At 36.3% G+C, this 19164-nt stretch overlaps 1 protein-coding gene across 9 annotated transcripts; it reads right to left on the minus strand.

The window, feature by feature from the left end:
* Window positions 1–2803: 2803 nt before the first annotated feature.
* Window positions 2804–11081, minus strand: LOC131662614 (putative disease resistance protein At3g14460). 9 transcript variants are annotated; one of them, XM_058932439.1, is made up of 7 exons: window positions 9074–11081; window positions 7155–8968; window positions 6007–6127; window positions 5689–5812; window positions 5033–5197; window positions 4405–4872; window positions 2804–3786 (listed from the first exon to the last, which is right to left on the minus strand). In XM_058932439.1, exons 1-2 carry the CDS (start codon window positions 10772–10774, stop codon window positions 7166–7168), a joined length of 3504 nt encoding a protein of 1167 aa, XP_058788422.1. In that variant the 5' UTR covers window positions 10775–11081; the 3' UTR covers window positions 2804–3786; window positions 4405–4872; window positions 5033–5197; window positions 5689–5812; window positions 6007–6127; window positions 7155–7165. The 9 variants fall into 9 exon arrangements, with proteins under 9 accessions (XP_058788422.1, XP_058788418.1, XP_058788416.1 ...); XM_058932435.1 differs by having other exon boundaries at window positions 4405–4742; window positions 4849–4872; window positions 7155–11080; XM_058932440.1 differs by having other exon boundaries at window positions 2806–3786; window positions 7155–10383; window positions 10500–10598.
* Between the last annotated feature and the right edge of the window lie 8083 nt (window positions 11082–19164).

The raw sequence follows: 19164 nt of genomic DNA on the forward strand, positions 1-19164 counted from the left end.
GACTGATTTTAATCCTTGAAGATTTGATTGAAAAATATGAGATTTTGGAAGATTCTGATAGGCACATCTAATCAAGGAGTTTTTTTAGGACAAATGCATATTTGATTTGGTTTTAGAAAAAGAATCATTGAGACTTTTTTAGGAAACTAAGATTTGATTTGATTTAATTTGTTCCTATTTTTTATGAAGATCTTGCAGCTGATTTAAAAAGGAGATGATTGGATTTGTTTTAGATTCAAAGCCCATATTGCAAGAGTATATAAATAAGAACTTGTTAAACCTAGCATAGCAAGCATTCACAAATAGAAACTGTGAGTACAAGTAAGGGTTGATGTTTTGGGAGTCCTTTAAGGTTTTTCGTGTGTTTTGTTTGTGTGTCACTCATGTATCTTTTGATACATTGAGATGGACTATTTGTACTCACTCTTGAAGCTTTTAAGCAAAATAGTTGAGTATTGTTCTTGATTGGAGCTTTTAAGCAAGATCAATTATTGTTTATTTGAAAGTATAATCTTTCTATTTGGTTCCTCTGGTCACAAGGTTTGTGACTGTTTTTAACACTGCGGTGATTGGAGGTGAGATGAGATTTCTCATATCTAGATGTTGATTTCTAGGTAGAAGTTGCACGAGGTAGTGAATCGGAGAAAAAATTTAAACTGGGACTGTTTAGGCTTTTAACTAATAATATTATAGTGGATTTCCTTCCAGGCTTGGTCACCCCTAGATTAGGTGATTTCACTGAACTAGGTTAACAATTACTTATGTTATTTATCATTCTGCGGTTTATTTCAATTTTGATATATTTTTTCTCTCAGCTAGCAGATGTCATAACATTTTGTCTTGACATTGTGTGGTGTTAGGACATTAGTGTTGACATCTGTATTGTAAGTGCCAGAATATCACATTTGCTGTTGGAGAGTGTATTGTGGAGGAAAAAGATTGGTTGGGGTGGCTGTGAAAATAGAATGACCAGAGTGGAAAGTGTGTTGGGATTGGGGACAAACGAGGACAAGTGGTGTTGGAGGGGTTAGTTGGACAGTTATAAAGGTGGGGTGAACAAATTGTGTGCTAGGTTGTGATTGGGAAAAATATATAGGTGGAGATGGTAATGGTGAACAAAGTTGAGTAGTGTTTGAGCTTGATCCTGTGTGAGGTGAGGAATATGGTAAAGGGATATGCATAAGGGGAAATGAGGTGGATAAAATCACACTTTTAGAACTTGACGTGTGTGAGGAATCACACTTTTAGAACTTGACGTGTGTGAGGGTAAAAATGATATACCTGAAATAAATCTGTTTTGTGAGGTGGAAGTTGTCATGGTAGCATGTTACTTTTCACTTTGAGCTGCAAGCTCTGCGAGGATGTTCATGATGGATTCATATCTTGAGTCAGAAATATGCTTCTCATTGTCCATTTTGGTTTGGATCTGTTCCAGATCTGCATTTGCTTTGTCAAATCTCTCATACATTTATTATTGGGTCTGGTTGAGGGCATTGTCAAGATGAATGTGGGTTGTTTGAACAACTTCTTTCATAATATCTTTAGGTGAAGGTTGGGTAGGTTTAGGAGGGAACATTAATTTCAGAGATGAAAGCACCAATGGTAGGTGGGTTCTACTACTAAGAAATTTTGGTTTAACAAAGAGGAACAAAACACAAAACAAGGAAGAAATAAACATTTAATTTTTTGCATAATAATTCAAAGTGCAACCAACACTTAAATACATAAATTCTAATGGGCCTAAAACTTTGGGTCACAACCCACTTAAAAGAAATAAAATAAAACTGAGACTTTTTAAAAGAAAATAACTCTAATGCATAATAATGTCTTGCTGCCAACTAGGCTTTTTAGTAATTCTAATGGGCCTATTAAACTTTTTATCAGAAACACAGTGAATTGTGAATTGGAAAGGTAACTGGTAGGGGTGTTCAAAAAACTCTGAATCGAATTGAACCGTCGAATCAAATCAAGCTGAAGTTAAAATAATTGAACCATTATATTTGGTTAACCATATTGTACTAATGGTTCTACAACTGAACCATATGACAAATGAACTGAATCAAAATTGAAATCGAACCAAACCGAAATTGAAAATGAAAAATAGTAAAAACAAGTTTAAATTTTAAAAAAAAAAATTAAAAAATAGTTTCTAATTTCTAAAATCGCATTTTTCAAATTCACCCGAAAATACATGTGTAAGTGAATGATACCTTCATTTTGTAAAAAAAATAGTCCGATATTTCCGGACAATTTTGTCATCAAGGTTTCCACTACCTTTAACATATACTACCTTTATCATTAAGAATAGAGGACTTGGATCCATGGTAAAGAATAGTAGATTGACTCCAATTTCCATAAATGTATTTCTAAATTTCAGAAATATATTTTTGGACTATATTTTTTACAAAATGAAGGTGTAATTTATTTACGCATTTATTTTGGATATTTTCGGATGCATTCATAAATACATTTTTCGAAATTTCACAGTGGGCATTAGAAATATAGCTGGGTGCATTAAGAAATTCCCTACAATATGATATTTGGATTCTTGAATCTCATAGTTTGAGAAAACACATTTCACATTTTCATTTCAAAACGAGTGACTTTGAAAAGATTGAAAGGGTGGAAGAAGAAACTATCGCACAAATATTCTTCACATTGTACTAATCACACTAAAGTAGAAGGCAACTGAAAAAGAAATATCCATGAATCACAGCTAGTATCCATTTCCTATTTCTATTATCAATAATAATGTAACACTCTTTTTCATCTTTATAGTGTAAGTAGGTCATAACCATTGCTTGTCAAGTTGTCTTTATCAATTAAAAACTTAGTAATGATATATTGTTACTAGTTAAACTCATCCCACCTTAACAATATGTTTTCAAAATAGTAGGAATCTTCTTCCTTCTCAATTTCCTTCTCGATTCAAATAGGTCCATTTCTTTCAAGCTTTTGATAGATTTTAACATCAAATTCACCAAAACCATCATTTTAAAGTGCCATAAAATTTTAACATGTAAACATTGTCAACATAGACATGGCCAAAACAGAGAATATATGTTGTCGGCTATATCGCTCCATGTATGATATTTCGATTGTCTGTGCAATGATGTAAAAAAATTTCATATATATAAAAAATCATTATCGATACTATTATGTTTTCAATACTTTTTCTTAAGGGCAGTGTGCATGAGTACAAAAGGTATAAAACAAACTGCAGACTACCCACATCACTAATGTCACATCAAATGCTAAGCTAAGCTAGTGGCTTACAAGATTGTTGGGGCAGATCAAACGCCATTTGCTCATCCTCATATGCACCAACATGCACCTTATTGGTCTACAGAAGCCTTTGCTTTTATACCGATGAAGAAAGTTGGTTTTGCATGGTGAGGTATATTAAACCGAGTAAACTTGAACGAGGAGCTCTTGGACAGCGAGTTTACATTATCGAATATTAGATCGTTAACACTGTCACTATTGCCTTCAAATCCGTCTAAACATGTCATCAAATCGGGACTCAGGTTAATAGTATTGGGAATTGACTTCTGACTATGTGATTATGCTAGTCACTCAAGTCGAGTGCACACCATTTCAAACACCATGTTGGGCCAATTTTATCACTGAACAAACTGCGGAACCGAAAGCTGCTGCAGACAAATAAGGTGTATATTAGTGACGTTGTTGCATAGCATGTCGTGGCCAGTATTGATGATCAGATATTGCTGCAAGTTCCTCACCCTAGTCTAGGTGCTACAATATTGTTGATGTTGTTGAGGATACCTGCATATTGTTGGAGCAGACAAAATTCCAATATGATCATCATTTGATTGCTGGATTTTAAGAAAACATGCAAGTGCAAAATGTCAGGCGAACTACATGATATGGATAACATTGACATATAGACTAATCTACTCGGCATGATAAACCACAACAATAATTGTTGCCTATTCTAAATATATCTTTATTCTAAAGCATTCAACTACTGTTCTAAAGGTATCTAAAATGCTAGAGGGATTGATGCTTTCGTATATATTTTCAAACACTAGCCAGAAACCAATTTGCAGCCTTCCTTATGGCAATGCCATGGGAAAAGGGCCTTCAAACAATAGTACCGAGGTGAGAGGTGTATTAGGAAAATCTCAAGCTTCACGTTAATTTTAATATAGAAATTAAAAAAAAATTATATAGGAAGTCACTTTTTACTATTAAATTGGTTTTGTAGGAATGAGTTAGATCAAGCTCTGAACAAAGACATACATTGCAGTCAAATCATAGGGGACACAGACAAAAAGTGTTGGCTCAAACATCCATTTGCAATCTCTATCTTAAAAAATTTGTACTATTTAACAAATTAAAACCGCACTGCTATAGTAGTTAACACTCAAGTGTTTTGCTGACCTTTAGAAGAGTGATTTGTTTGCTTTGACTTCTCAGCTAAGATTGGAGCTATTAAAGGCACTTATTGCCGGTTGAAAGTGGCCAAATTGGAGTCTTAAACTTCTGACTTGTTTGTTTGAAAGTCGCCATATGGATTTTGATTCTCCTAACTTGCCAAGCTTCCTTTCCAAGATCTTGGGTGTTATTATGTTACATTTCAGAATCTTATCTTAAGTTCTTCAATTTCTTCTTCTCTCCTACTCCTCTTCCGCTTCCATCATCCAAACTAAGCAACTCACCACCATCCCTGCTGCTGCTTCCTTTAGTTATATTATTGTATCACAACAAACAGGAAATATCTAAACAAAACCACACAAACTTCAATGTTATAAACCCACACATCTACGTGTCACGGTGCATTTCATAATCTTCTACTTTGTGAAGAAAACTGTTGGACAATTCTACCTCTCCAGTTGAGCAAATACAAACCTAACATAAACGTAATAGATAATTAGAGACACTGTCATGCCTTGTGGTTTTCATTTATAATAGATCAAAGCAGTGACAATGTAGATAATCAATGTTTGTTAATATATGTAGAATTGAAAGGAAAATAAAACACATTAAATTCTAAATGACTAAAACTCACCCTATCAGCCTAACTGACTTCCAAGAAAAAATGGCAGTAATGTTAACACACAAGTCAATCTTCATATCGAGTTAGGCCACAAGTTCGATCATTTCTGCATGTTCTGAGTCTGGTAGCAGCAGTGAAATCCACTATTAGATTGACTTCATGATTGCGATTTAGAAGCTGGTGAAAACAAATAATAATGCATTAGAATAATTTTCATACACAAATTTATTTTATAACTTATTTGAATTTATTTTAGAAAACATATCCTGGACTCCTTTTAACCCTGTGATACTAAAATAAAATATTTTATCTTTACAGTAGCATAAATTAATTTAATACATGCATAAAGAACATGAACATAATAGAAAGCATGTCATGAATTGCATACAACATAGACTAGTTTTACACTTCCTTTTGGTGATGCCATGAGGGTCAAAAAGAAGAAACTCAAGGCCTAGTAGGAGTCATTGTAAATTAACATAGTTCACCACAAGTAAATGTATGATTTAGGATCAGTTACAAGCCATTGATGAAACTGGTGATTTATCTATATTAGAACTGTAAGATAACCAATTAAAACTATAACCAAAAATACGAAACTAAGATTTCCAAGGTGGCTACAAATTTATTTGAAATTAGTGTGCCAGAGAGGGACATAAAAAGCTCACTAAATTAAGTTTGATAGTCCACAGCATTAACTGAAGCAATTTTGAGTGGCATCATTAACAAGCTCCTTCCAACACAATTGATGCCAAAATCACTAGTTTTGCTAAAACAGCAGATTTCTAAATCCTGCATGATACTTGAAAAGAGACTAGAGTAAACAATAACAGCATATAAATCTATAGGAGAGACAACTCATGAACAAAAACTATATAAAATTAAACTGAGGGAGGGAGAAAAGCACCATCGTTGTGCTAAGAAGAAAGGGACTTCAGGCTTCAACAAAAGTCCCTTGCATGAAAGAGCTAACATAGATTAAGTACCTCTCTGTTCAAGCCAATATTGGTATTTCTCCTTCTCATCTGCTCCTGACAGAAAGAGATGTTATGTCGCTGCTACCATCTTCGTGCAAGCCATCAATTACCCTTGAAGCCCTTGGTAGATCTGCAAACAATGTAGAGATAAAATAATTTAAAGAGTTAGACTAAGCCACCAAATCTGGTAGATAAGCTGGTAAAATACTACACATATAGTTTCCGAATAAAACCAGAAGCAATAGAGTTAGGCTTGGATTAGATTTAACACACTGACAAGTGCTTTGAGGGCAAATAAAACCTAAAATAGCTCCAAATGATTAGAACTGCATGATGATATTTTTCTATAGGTGCATATTGCATATGGATGACGCGCGATAAAATCCTAATTGACTGACCATTAGCAAGAATAGCTGCATTACAATGATCTATGCTACGGCAACGTGTCAGACGGGCTATTTTCTTTTAATAGACTCAAGCTGATAAATAGAGTAAACATACACACACCATATAAGAACTCTATTATTCATGTGACAAATGGGACAAATTCAATACTCAAACAATTTTGATGGTCCACGGCATTAACTATAGGTATAAGCCAACATCCTTTGAAATATCCTTCCCAATACAAGACATGCCAAAATCACATATTTTTTAAAAAACTGACAAAGGTTAAAATAAGAATTTATGTCTTTAACTGTTATACATGACGGGGGAAAAGTTCTAATTCACTAACATAAAGAAAAAATATCAAGTCAAGACAGTTGGATAAACACAAAAATATGGAAATGCATAAAGAAATGATTTGTATTAGACTAATAGAATAGAGAAAAACTTAAACCATGTTAAAAAAGCTTGATACAGTCATTAAAATATATCATATAGACAAAAAGAACACCCAACATATTTGGAGTCAGAATTTGCTGAACAGAAAAGCAATTACAGGACTTGGTGGCAGGTTTCCAGGTGAATTTGCTTTCTTACAATACCAAGAATGGGAAGATGCAGGGGTGACACAAAATGTAGTTCTATGATTAAAATAAATGAGTTAGTGCTAGTGCTATAGTATTGTATTTTGATCTTACTATTGAAATTCACAATAATTGATGATAAAATAATATGAAAGAAACAAAAAGAGAAGTATTTGAAAGACTCACTCGAACAAGACTCATGTGATCAATTCGTCATTAATAACTACTGAGGAAATGTGAGCAATCTTACGCCACTCTTTCCCCCGCTTTTTCCGCAAACTTGCTTCTAGTAATGGACAGCGAGTCACACTTAGTACTGAAAGTGAGGAAGGAAATCCTTTCTTTGGCAACGACTTGAGTTTGGGAGCGTTAATAATCTCAAGGTTTTGGAGAGAAGTGAGATGCTGAAGCCACTTCTCATCAATGCTTGTATCATTAAGACCACAAATGCACAATTTCACAAGCGATGTAGGTAGCAGTGGCCCCATCAACATGTTCACCGTATCATCACCGTTAATTCGCAACACTGAAAGACAAGTGAGATGTTCCCAACTTGGCTCAGTATTCCACATAATCCCACCAACATAGCCAACAGACAGTTTTTGTAAACTACTAGGCAACTCATCTATGACTAAAGATTGAAGGTTTGGTAGATTATCAATTTCCATTTCTCGAAGGCCGGCTAGACTGTTCATTGCTTCTGGTAGTGAATGAAGCTTCTCACACTTCCACATTGCAATATAGAGAAGATTTGGAGTGGCCAATCCACCTAGGGTAAATGACTCCAATTCATTACAATCCCATATTTTGATGCTTCTAAGAAATGAGAGACTCTTTAGTGACACATCTTCTGCAATTGATATTGATTTCAGATTGTTACAACCCTCAATAAACAGACTCTTGAGGACAGGGAGAGCACCCAAGGTAAATGATGTCATTGAATTGCAGCTATAAGATATTTTCAATTCTTCAAGCGATGTGTAATTGGACAAGTATTCACGAGGAAGGAACTCTAGATTTTCACAGTTACTGATTATCAGAAATTTCAAGGTTTTTGGTAGACCATTTGTTGGAAAAGACATTGAAGATGGAATGCCGTCTATGGTCAGCTGTTGAAGAAGATTCAAAGGGAACATCAGTTGCCTGAATACATGATCAGATAATGGCATTGATTGTACCAGTAAAGGACATTCTTTTAACTCAAGTTCAGTTAAGAAAGGAAATTTTTCAGTTATGTTTCCAACAATCAGTTTCGGGCACTTTCTTAGCGATAAAGTTTTTAGATTAGGAAACGTTGTAGCCGTATCTCCAATCAAGTCCCATTCCTTCCACTCTTGCATATTCTCAAAGTGTAGACTCTCCAAAGAGGGAAATGGTTGAAATGAAGAATCACCACTTCCATAGAACTCAATACCAATTGTCTCCACTGATTGCATCCCTTCAATAACGAGTTCTTTCAGATTACCCAATTTTCCAAGGGATGGAAGCCCTAAACAATCATTACAATTCGAGATCCTTAAATGCACCATGTTGCTAAATAAAGAATCACCTAACCAATTGGGGAAGTTGATTCCACCATAGCCTTTGATGGTGAGACTTTTCAAATTTGTTGAGGGTCGCAACTTTTCAAGCACAACACTTTGAATTTGTGAATCTAAAGTAGTACCATCACAATCCCATTCCAAAGCTAACTCATCTATTTGTTCTTTCATCTTTATATTGGCTTGATCTACTTCGAAGGAGTCATTAACATTTTGTAGCTGCGAGATTGAAAGTTTTCCATGTAGGTGGAGAAGTTTTCCTAGCTCTCCAATATTCAATCCACCATTATGTTTGCTGACAACAAAGTCAGACAAAGTGTGGAGATTTTTTAGTTTTGCTATTTGTACAGGCATCTCCCTCAATGCGGTGTTACTAACGTCAAGGTAGCGCAGGTTAACCAATTTGCCCATGTCCTCCGGCAATTCAGTGAGCCTTTTACAGCCTGCCAGCAACAAGAACTGCAGATAGTAAAGCTTGCATATTTCAGAAGGCAAACTCTCAATATTTGTGTGAGAAAGATTTAAGTATTGCATGTATAACAAATTTCCAATAGACTTGGGAACCTTGGTGATACTCTTGTAGTTTGACAGAGACAACACCAGTAACTGTTTCATCCTTGGAAGCAAGTCATGTAGTACCTTACTTGATAGCAAACAAAGAGGCAATTGTTCTTGTAATGGTAATGCTACAAAAGTAAACAGGCCGTTTAACTTTAATTCATATAATTTATAAAATTTATCATAAGAATCATATGCCTCTCTATTGTATGATAAGCTATGCACCTTATCATGTAGGTCATGTTTGTCCATATTGATATAGTATGGAGATGAAACCTCTGTAGCCATATCATGGATTAAGTTGTGCATTTCAAAGTTTCTTTCCTTGTCACCAATAGATCGCCGATGTATCAATGACCTTGATACTAGTTCATCAAAATATTCTTCTCCAACTTTTTCCTGATCTTCGGACAATGATTGAAGTAAGTCTGCTGCAATCCACAACTGAACTACCGTCTTTTTTTCTAAGATGGACTTCTTTGGAAAAATTGAACAATATTGAAAACATTGTTTTAAAGGATTAGAAAGAAAATTGTAGCTAAGTTCGAGAGAAGCGTGCACCTCATAATCTACATCCCGAACATTACTTTCCAGCACATAATTCCAGTCGTCTTGGAACAATAAGATGCGAAGAAGAGGCCCGTGTGCTACTGCAGCTAATGGTAATCCATCACACTTTTTAGCAATTTCCCTACTGATTTCTTCTAGATGGGATTTTTGTCGGTTGTGACATGGTCCAAATGCATATTTGGAAAATAAGGACAACCAATCTTCAATTTCCAAAGGTCTCAAATAGTGGACAAAAAGAAAGGTTTGCATGGATATTGCAATTCTTTCATCTCTTGATGTTACAATGATCCTACTTCCTGTTTCCCCAGCATTAAAGTTATCCATCAGTAAGGTTGTCAAATTGACAAATCTTGGGTTCCACACACCATCAAGTACTATCAAAAATTTTGGGTAAATGGTATTGATGTCAGTTGTATCACTTCTGGTTGTTTGTGAAGTAATAGATTCACGAATGGTTTTAAAAATCTGCCCATAATTTGAGAAATCATCAACATGCTCTGAGAAATCTGCCCATACTCTTACCTGAAATTTGGCCTTAACTTGAGGATGATTGTAAAGGTGTTTGGCAAGGGCTGTTTTACCAATCCCTCCCATACCAACAATGGAAATCACTCTTATTTTACCATCATCATCATCACGAGAGAACAAAAGGTGTTTAAGTTTCTGAATATCAGCGTCTCTTCCATAAATAGAAGAATCAGCATCCAAATTAGAATTGGAAAGACTTAATTCAGCTAGTTGTTCTCCTGAACTCAAGCCCAGTGATATTTCAATTAATCTTTTCGTTTTATAATTAATCACATCATTTGCATGATTTAAACAAACAAGATTTTTGAGCAGCTTAATACTAAAGGTACCATACCTCAATGAAAAATCGATTTTGTCAAAGAAAGTAGCAAGATGAAAGACATCATATCTGAGCGAATCCAGCGATAGGTTGACAGCTGGAATAGGGATGAGTTTCTCCAGATCATGACAAAGTAGAACATCTTGAAGATCCAACAGTGTTTTCTTCAAAAATGAAAAGTCATACCTGGAGTTATCGGCGAAGTCAGTAAAAAGATGGTTTTCTAACAACAGCTTCACAGAATTTGAGAGGAACAGCAGATTTTCTCTCTGAAATTGGATACCCTCCATTAGTTTCTTAGTTTGTAAGAAGAAAAAGAATAGCTTGAGAAGAAAGAAATCACAACAAAACTCTGATTCTCTCTTGGATTATTTTGGCAAGCAGCTCAAACGCCTAGTGGTAGTAATTAAATATTACAACAAAGTTATGTTGGAACATACACGCTTAGTTTCCACTTTCCACCAAAAAGCCCTGCTATCACTTATAGTACTTTGAATTTGTTTGCACTTGAGTTTTTAATAAAGAAAAGTTGAAAAATAAAGAAGTAAAAGTAGTCAAGTGGGACAGTGGTGCTATTTTTATATTCTTGTGTAATGACTGTCTCATGCAGTATAGGAAATAGGGAGAGTTGGTTTCACATTGGTCAACGGATCCTCCTAGGAAGTGTAACAGTGATGCCATTTGTATCAATTTCTTCTCTCGTTTCATTTTAGATTTTATGGCTATCCAATCACCACCTTCTTTTTTTCTCATATAAATTCACCTATCATGTGTTCCTCAGTTTCACAGGCGTTGATACCCGTTTAGGCTTTACTGGCAATCTCTACAAAGCCCTCACTTGTGAAGGCAATTGAAGAATGAAGGATTGTCATTCCCGTGTTTTCTACCAACTATGCTTCTTCTTCATTTTGCAAACATGAACTTGTCCATATCAATGGTAATCATATTTTACTAATAGGAAGTGCATGAATATGGAGGAACTGAGTTTATTTTGCCAAGGAGTACAAGAATTCCAGAGTGGTTTGAGCACCAAAGTAGAGGACCATCAATTTCTTTTTGGTTTCGTAATAAACGCCCTTCCGTAAGGTCAAACTGTTCGTCAATGGCTATAAATATAAATATTGCAAACTTGAGGTAAAACAAGGCCATACACATGTGTATGATTTACAATTGCGTGACATGGGTCTCAGATTAGCACTGAACAACGGCGGAATTTTTTCAACAAATGAATGGTTCCATGTAGAGGTTAGGTATGAAGGTTCAATAGTGAATTCACTTCGTTTAAAAAACGGAATCCATGTGTTCATGCACAAAAGTAGCATGGAGGATATTGAAGGATAGAAAAACACTTAGAAAGGGGGGGTTTGAATAAGTGTAGCTTTAAAAACTTGACCGATAAAAATAAATTGCACAGTTATTTTTATCCTGGTTCGTTGTTAACTAAACTACTCCAGTCCACCCCCGCAGAGATGATTTACCTCAACTGAGGATTTAATCCACTAATCGCACGGATTACAATGGTTCTCCACTTAGTCAGCAACTAAGTCTTCCAGAGTCTTCTGATCACACACTGATCACTCCAGGAACAACTGCTTAGATACCCTCTAAGACTTTCTAGAGTATTCTGATCCACACGATCACTCTAGTTACAACCTGCTTAGATAACCTCTAAGACTTCCTAGAGTATTCTGATCCACACGATCACTCTAGTTCCTTACAACTTAATGTAATCAATTCTAAGAGTATTACAATTGCTTCTTAAAAGCTATAATCACAAACTGTGATATTTCTCTTAACGTTTAAGCTTAATCTCACTAATATATTACAACAGCAATGTAGTGAGCTTTGATGAAGATGAAGATTCTGAGCTTTGAATAGAGCAGAGTTTCAGCAAGTTAATATGAGTTGTTTTGTTCAGAATCGTTAACCTTGCTTCTCATCAGAACTTCATATTTATAGGCGTTGGAGAAGATGACCGTTGAGTGCATTTAATGCTTTGCGTGTTCCGTACAGCATCGCATTTAATGTTATACGCTTTTGTCAACTACCTCGAGCCTTGTTCACGCTGTGTCTACTGACGTTGCCTTTAATAGCTTCTAACGTTCCTTTTGTCAGTCAGCGTAGCCTGCCACATGTACTTCCTTCTGATCTGATGTTTGTGAATACAACGTTTGAATATCATCAGAGTCAAACAGCTTGGTGCAAAGCATCTTCTGATCTTCTGACCTTGAAGTGCTTCTGTGCGTGATACCATCAGAACTTCAGTGCTTCTGATCCCATGTTCTTCTGATGCTTTCATAGACCCATGTTCTGATTCTGCTTCGACCATCTTCTGATGTCTTGCCAGACCATGTTCTGATGTTGCATGCTGAACCCTTTGAGACAAAGCTTCTGAGCGCTGAATTATGCATACTCTTTATATATTTCTTGAAAAGGAAATTGCATTGGATTAGAGTACCATATTATCTTAAGCAAAATTCATATTATTGTTATCATCAAAACTAAGATAATTGATCAGAACAAATCTTGTTCTAACAATCTCCCCCTTTTTGATGATGACAAAAACATATATAAATGATATGAATTTGCGATCAGAAAGAGCAGACGGCAAAAGACAAATTACACAGCTATAGCATAAGCATGTGAATGTGTCTCCCCCTGAGATTAACAATCTCCCCCTGAGATAAATAATCTCCCCCTGAAATAAATACTCGAAGAACTTTAATAAAAGACTTCCCTGATTATTTCGGTAGAGACGATCACATAAGCTTCTGTCTTCAGAGAATTCATAGCTTCTGACTTCTGCTTCCATTGGACAGCTTCAGAACTAGAATTTCTTTAGATCCCTAGAACACTCATAGCTTCTGATTCCTGCTTCCATTTAGGACAGCTTCAGAACTTGAATTTCTTTGATCATCAGAACATTCACAACTTCTGATTCCTGCTTCCATCTAGGACAGCTTCAGAACTTGAATTTCTTTGATCTTCAGAACATTCACAGCTTCTGATTTCTGCTTCCATTTAGGACAGCTTCAGAACTTGAGTTTTCTGGATCTTTAGAACATTCACAGCTTCTGATTTCTGCTTCCCTCGGATAGCTTCAGAGCTTTGAATTTCTACCAACATCACTTCATGCTAGATTTGTATCAGAACATTGTTGAATGTACCAGAGCATCATCAGAGCATCTCTACATCCTGAAATGTTACAGAACAAAAACTAAACGACAAAAGTCAGCATGAACGAGTCAGAACATAAAATGTATATTAGAACACATGATATGTATCAGAGCCATATAGGCTAAAATAATGTATCAGAGCAAATAGAATTTTGTCAGAGCAAATAGACAAATATGGATCAAATTCTATTATCAGTGCTTCTGATTCTGAAGCTTGACAGCACTCAGCTTGCTTCAGTTTCCATAAGCTTATTCTTTTTACAGAATAATGCTTCTTATGGTTTTGCTTCTTGTGTGCTTTGAAGATTCTCTTCACTTCTTTATACCTGCAAAACACTTAAACCATATAGAACTTGCAGTTCTTGTTAGTAAAAACAACTGATTAAATCAAATCATTTATCACATATTTCTCCCCCTTTTTGTCATATCATCAAAAAACAGAAAAGATTCAGAGACAAACAAAAAGAAACACACGGAGGAAAAAGATGATTTCATTGAAGTTCAAACATCAGGTACAGAAGTACATGAAGATAAGTAAGATCAGATGCACAAAAAACAGATGCAACGAAAAGAAAGAAACAACACAGACTCAATCTAAGATGGCCCTAGCCTTGACAGGATCTTGGCCAGCATCTCTTGAACCTCATTGTTGTGTCCATCTTGCCTCACCATGAAAGCTCTAAACTCAGCATTGAGTGAGCTTTGCTCATCCTGTCTCTTCTGAATTTCTTCCAGAGTCCTTGCAAGACGAGAAGATTCATCAGAAGAAGCTTTACCGCTTTCAACCACAGGAATAACAACTTGATCTGTAGCTTCCATGGATAGATCATTTGCAGGGATTTCCTCAAGAGGATCTGATTCAGCAGCATGATCTTCAACATCTGCTTCTTGCATAGAAGCATCTCCATATTCTACAGCAGGAATTTCCGAGTCTCCATTCTCAAGTGCCTGAAGAATGGCAGCTAGATTCCTGGGAGCAGAAGGACCTTCAACTTCCGGTGGGTCAACAACTTCTAGAATGACCAAGCTTGGGTCTTTCTCAGAAGGGTTTTCCCTCAGATAGTTAAAGAGAATCTTGAAGTCTCCGAGCAGAACAGGATAATCAGGAATAAAGATAACAATATCCCTGCATGGATTTGCTTCCATTTCAGCAACCAGTCTTAATTGTTCCATTTCATCCAAGAAGGGCTTCTCTTCCAACAGATGTCTTCCTTTGAGACTAGCAAACCAGAAGTCTTCATAATTCCTCAGAATTCCACGAGGCCGTGGGGCAGCAGCTACACAGGCTTCCTGAAGTTCTAAAAACAGAGCATCTGATTCTCTGCGAAAGATCCTCCAGAAGTTCTGCATAGCAACATCATTCAATCCAGAACTTTCAGCAATTCTGAGAGTATCAAAGATACTTCTGAGATTTCTCTTTATTTTTTCAAAAACTACACCAATAGGGTATACAGGGCGGAATTTTATTTGGGTTTTTGAAAAGGCAGGGTTGGAAGTGAAGTACGGATGAGGTTCTCTATCCAACCTATAAGAAGATTCTGCTTCAGTATCAGAATCTAACACTACCACTTCAGCTTCAGGACGAGGCTTGGGAGTGTAGTTGCAATCACGGAGCAGCTGCTCATGTGATGCAGAGGTTGGAAGAGGAGAATCACAAAGGTTGTTTTGAGAGGTGGAGGGAGTATGTTCAAAGGTGGCATTGGGAGAAGGTTGAGATGGAAAGAGAGTTTGAAAGGGTGGTATATCCAGAACAGGATTGATGGTAGGTGGAGAGGAAGGAATGGTTATAGGAGAAGATGGAGGTGTAAGAACATGGACAAAAACAGGTGATTCTGATGTGGTTTTTTCTGGTTCAGGTATAGGGACAACCTCTATTGGTGCAACTTCTGAACGAACAGCAGGAGCAGAATCAGGTTCAGAAATGCATATACCTTTGGAACCTCTCAGAAAAGCTTTGGCCACATCCTCAGTCTTCTTTTGCTTCTTACTCTTCGGCTCTTCAATAATCTTTGCTTTGCCGCTAGAGATTTCTTTCCTTCTGACATATGTCAGAACTTCTGATTGATTCTCAGCCTCTTGAGAGACATTTTCTTCATCAGACTCTTGAAGAATCATCTTCCTTTTTCTTGTTTTCTTCTTCTCAACAACTTCTTTCCCTTTCTTCTCAAACTCATCAGAGACAGACTTAGCAACCTTTGCAATGACCTCTTTAGAAACATCTTGTTTCTTAGAGACAGCAGAAGGATAATCATGCTTTCTTTTAGTCCTTTCTTCCTTCTTCTTATTTATTTTCATTGGAGCACCCTTCTCTTGATTTTTGAGATATTTATTTTCTTCTTGTGATAACAGATACCTAGTTCTGACTACAGGTACCTCACAGTTGAAGAAAGTTTCAAACTCAGCAAGAACAGGTGCTCTTCTGATTCTTGTATCAGCAAGAGGTTGGGGAGTCTTACTGATAGCCTTAATTACTTTCATCTTCTTCAAAGTGAATGCATTCAGACAAGCCCCAGATGTGACAGCAAGGTTTTTCACAATACCTTCAGATTCCAGGCTTTCAACAATCTTTGAATGCACCAAAAGATTTGAAATAATCCTTCCAAAAGGAATGATTGTTCCACCTTTTTCTCTGAAAGCGTTTCTGGAATCCTTTACTGCTTTCCACAAATGGTTGAAGATGATGTAGATCGCATCAACCTTCTTCTTAGTGGCAATGCAATAAAGAATATAATTTTGCTCATTATTGATGAAATCCGAGGCATGTGTTCCTTTCCTATGGTAGAAACACCCAAGAAGGATCTTTGTCTAGATTTTGTAGACATCTCTCAAATCCTTGACTCTTTTTGTTTCCTTGACATTTGGATAGAGAGTGGATAGAATATCTCCCCAATTTGCCCTTTGATCAATCTCAAAAGCCCCTTCAGGGTTTTTCAGATCAAACATCACTCTTAGGATGTTTTCAGTAATAACAACAAACTTTCCATGGACGAAAGAAAGTATTGATTTTGGAGCAGCCACAGCATGTGCCCAGAACTCCTTGACAAGATCCGGATAAACTGGGCCAACGAACTCAGCAAACAACGAGGTCCATCCTTGAAAGATGATGTCTTCTTTAAGATGAAATTCATGTTCTTCAAGGTTGTCAAAATCAACAATAAGTTCACATAGAACTTCTAATTTGTCCTTGGGAATAGAGCATGCAACAACAGGAGTAAGTTGCAAAATTTCTTCTTGGAGATGGTGAGGAACAGATGTATCAACATTTTGGGATGAGAAGGCAGCCATGGATGCAGAATGAACAAAAGACGAACAAGAAAAGAAAACTGGGTTTTCGATTAGGGTTTTAGAAAACGGCTAAGAACTTTTCAAACGAGAGAATGCAAGAAGAAAGAGAGACAAGGGAGCGAAAAAGATATATGATATGATTTGAAAAGAATATAAGGAGACGAATATAAAATAGAGAATGAAAAAGAATAAATAAACAAAATGAATAGTTTCAGAATCAAAAGAAATCATTTTCATTAAATGACGAGTGACGTGAGGAGAGAGATCGTGGTAAAAGAAATGATTTAAAGCAGTTACCTAGGTCGGCGTCTTTTCAACTGCACGCTTTGTACACATCATACAGACACGTGTGCATCATCAGAGAGTAGCAGACCGCTGTAAACAGAATATACTTTACGCGTACAGATTTTGATTGCTGCTTCTGAGTTGATCAAATTTCTCTTCTGGAAACACTCCTTCTGAAGTGTGCTGATGTAAATCTGAATGATCTTCTGATCCATTACTTCTGATATACACAGCTTCTGGAGATTCACTTCTTTGTTCTGCAGCTTCTGATAAGACAAAACTGTATCTGCAGAAATTCTTAAGCTGCTTTGTTTCATCAGAAACAAGTTTATCATCAAACCAGATATTGATTGATTCTTCTACAATCAATGTTTCAATATTGTATACTCTGTAGCATTTAGAGCATTCAGAATAATCAAGAACGAAACACCATTGCTTTAGAAACAAACAAAACAGATGGTTCCAAGACTAATAAACTTTCTTTTCTGATCTCCTACGAACATAGTTTCTTCAACAGATTTAAGTACCAGAACTTGGAAGACAGTCCTTCTTCCCTTCAAGTGTTGAGACCAACTTGAGTCCAGGTGACATGACATGTTGACTTTTATCTTCTTTGTCGCCAAGAGAATCTGCAAAAGAAATAGTCTTTCTCTTTGGTACCCACATTTTCTTGGGTCCTTTCTTGTTAGATTTTCTCAAGTTCTGATTGAACTTGGGTTTAACATTGTAAGCAATAGGAGGAACAGCATGATAATTCTTAATGTGAGTTTCATGATATTTCCTAGGTTGTGTCACATGCTTCTTAGTGTGTGTAATGTGAAAACTTTGAGCATGTGAAGTGTGCCTAATATCATGTGAGTGGCCATACTTGAACTGATCATACAATGGCTTGTATGTGATTTTCATTTCATCAACAGGTTCAAGTTTGTATGGGGTTTCACCCTCAAAACCAATGCCAACTCTACTGTTTCCAGACACAGCATATATCATAGAAGCTAGCTGACTTCTGCCAATACTTCTAGATAAGAACTTCCTGAAGCTTAAATCATATTCTTTCAGAATATGGTTTAGACTAGGAGTGGATTTTCCTGAATTGGAAGGAGATCCAACATTATTGGATAATTTTAAAACTTTTTCTTTTAATTCAGAATTTTCCAACTCAAGTTTCTTCGTTTCAAATTCAAATAGCTTTTTCAGCTTTTTGTATTTGAGACTAATCTGAGACTTGAATTCCAGAAGTTCTGTTAGACCGGAAACTAACTCATCTCTAGTAAGTTCAGAAAATACCTCTTCAGAATCTGATTCTGATGTAGATTCTGATCCGTCATCTTCTGTCGCCATCAGCGCACAGTTAGCCTGCTCATCTTCAGAGTCTGAATCATCTTCTGACTCATCCCAGGTTGCCATAAGACCTTTCTTCTTATGAAACTTCTTCTTGGGATTTTCCTTCTGAAGTTTTGGACATTCATTCTTGAAGTGTCCAGGCTCATTGCATTCATAGCACATGACCTTCTTCTTGTCAAATCTTCTGTCATCAGAAGATTCTCCACGTTCAAATTTCTTTGAACTTCTGACGCCTCTGAACTTCCTTTGCTTGTTCTTCCAGAGTTGATTTAGCCTTCTGGAGATCAAGGACAGTTCATCTTCTTCTTCAGATTCTGATTCTTCAGGATCTTCTTCTCTAGCCTGAAAAGCGTTAGTGCATTTCTTGATATTGGATTTTAATGCAATAGACTTACCTTTCTTTTGAGGCTCGTTTGCATCCAATTCAATTTCATGACTCCTCAGGGCACTGATCAGCTCTTCCAAAGAGACTTCATTTAGATTCTTCGCAATCTTAAATGCAGTCACCATAGGACCCCATCTTCTGGGTAAGCTTCTGATGATCTTCTTTACGTGATCAGCCTTGGTGTATCCCTTGTCAAGAACTCTCA

The sequence above is a fragment of the Vicia villosa genome, linkage group LG3, assembly GCF_029867415.1.
Source record: "Vicia villosa cultivar HV-30 ecotype Madison, WI linkage group LG3, Vvil1.0, whole genome shotgun sequence".
Lineage (NCBI taxonomy): Eukaryota > Viridiplantae > Streptophyta > Magnoliopsida > Fabales > Fabaceae > Vicia > Vicia villosa.

What these genes read in the sequence shown, in the direction of transcription:
- LOC131662614 (XM_058932434.1), bottom strand. Translation starts at nt 10,774, where the DNA reads ATGGAGGGTATCCAATTTCAGAGAGAAAATCTGCTGTTCCTCTCAAAT.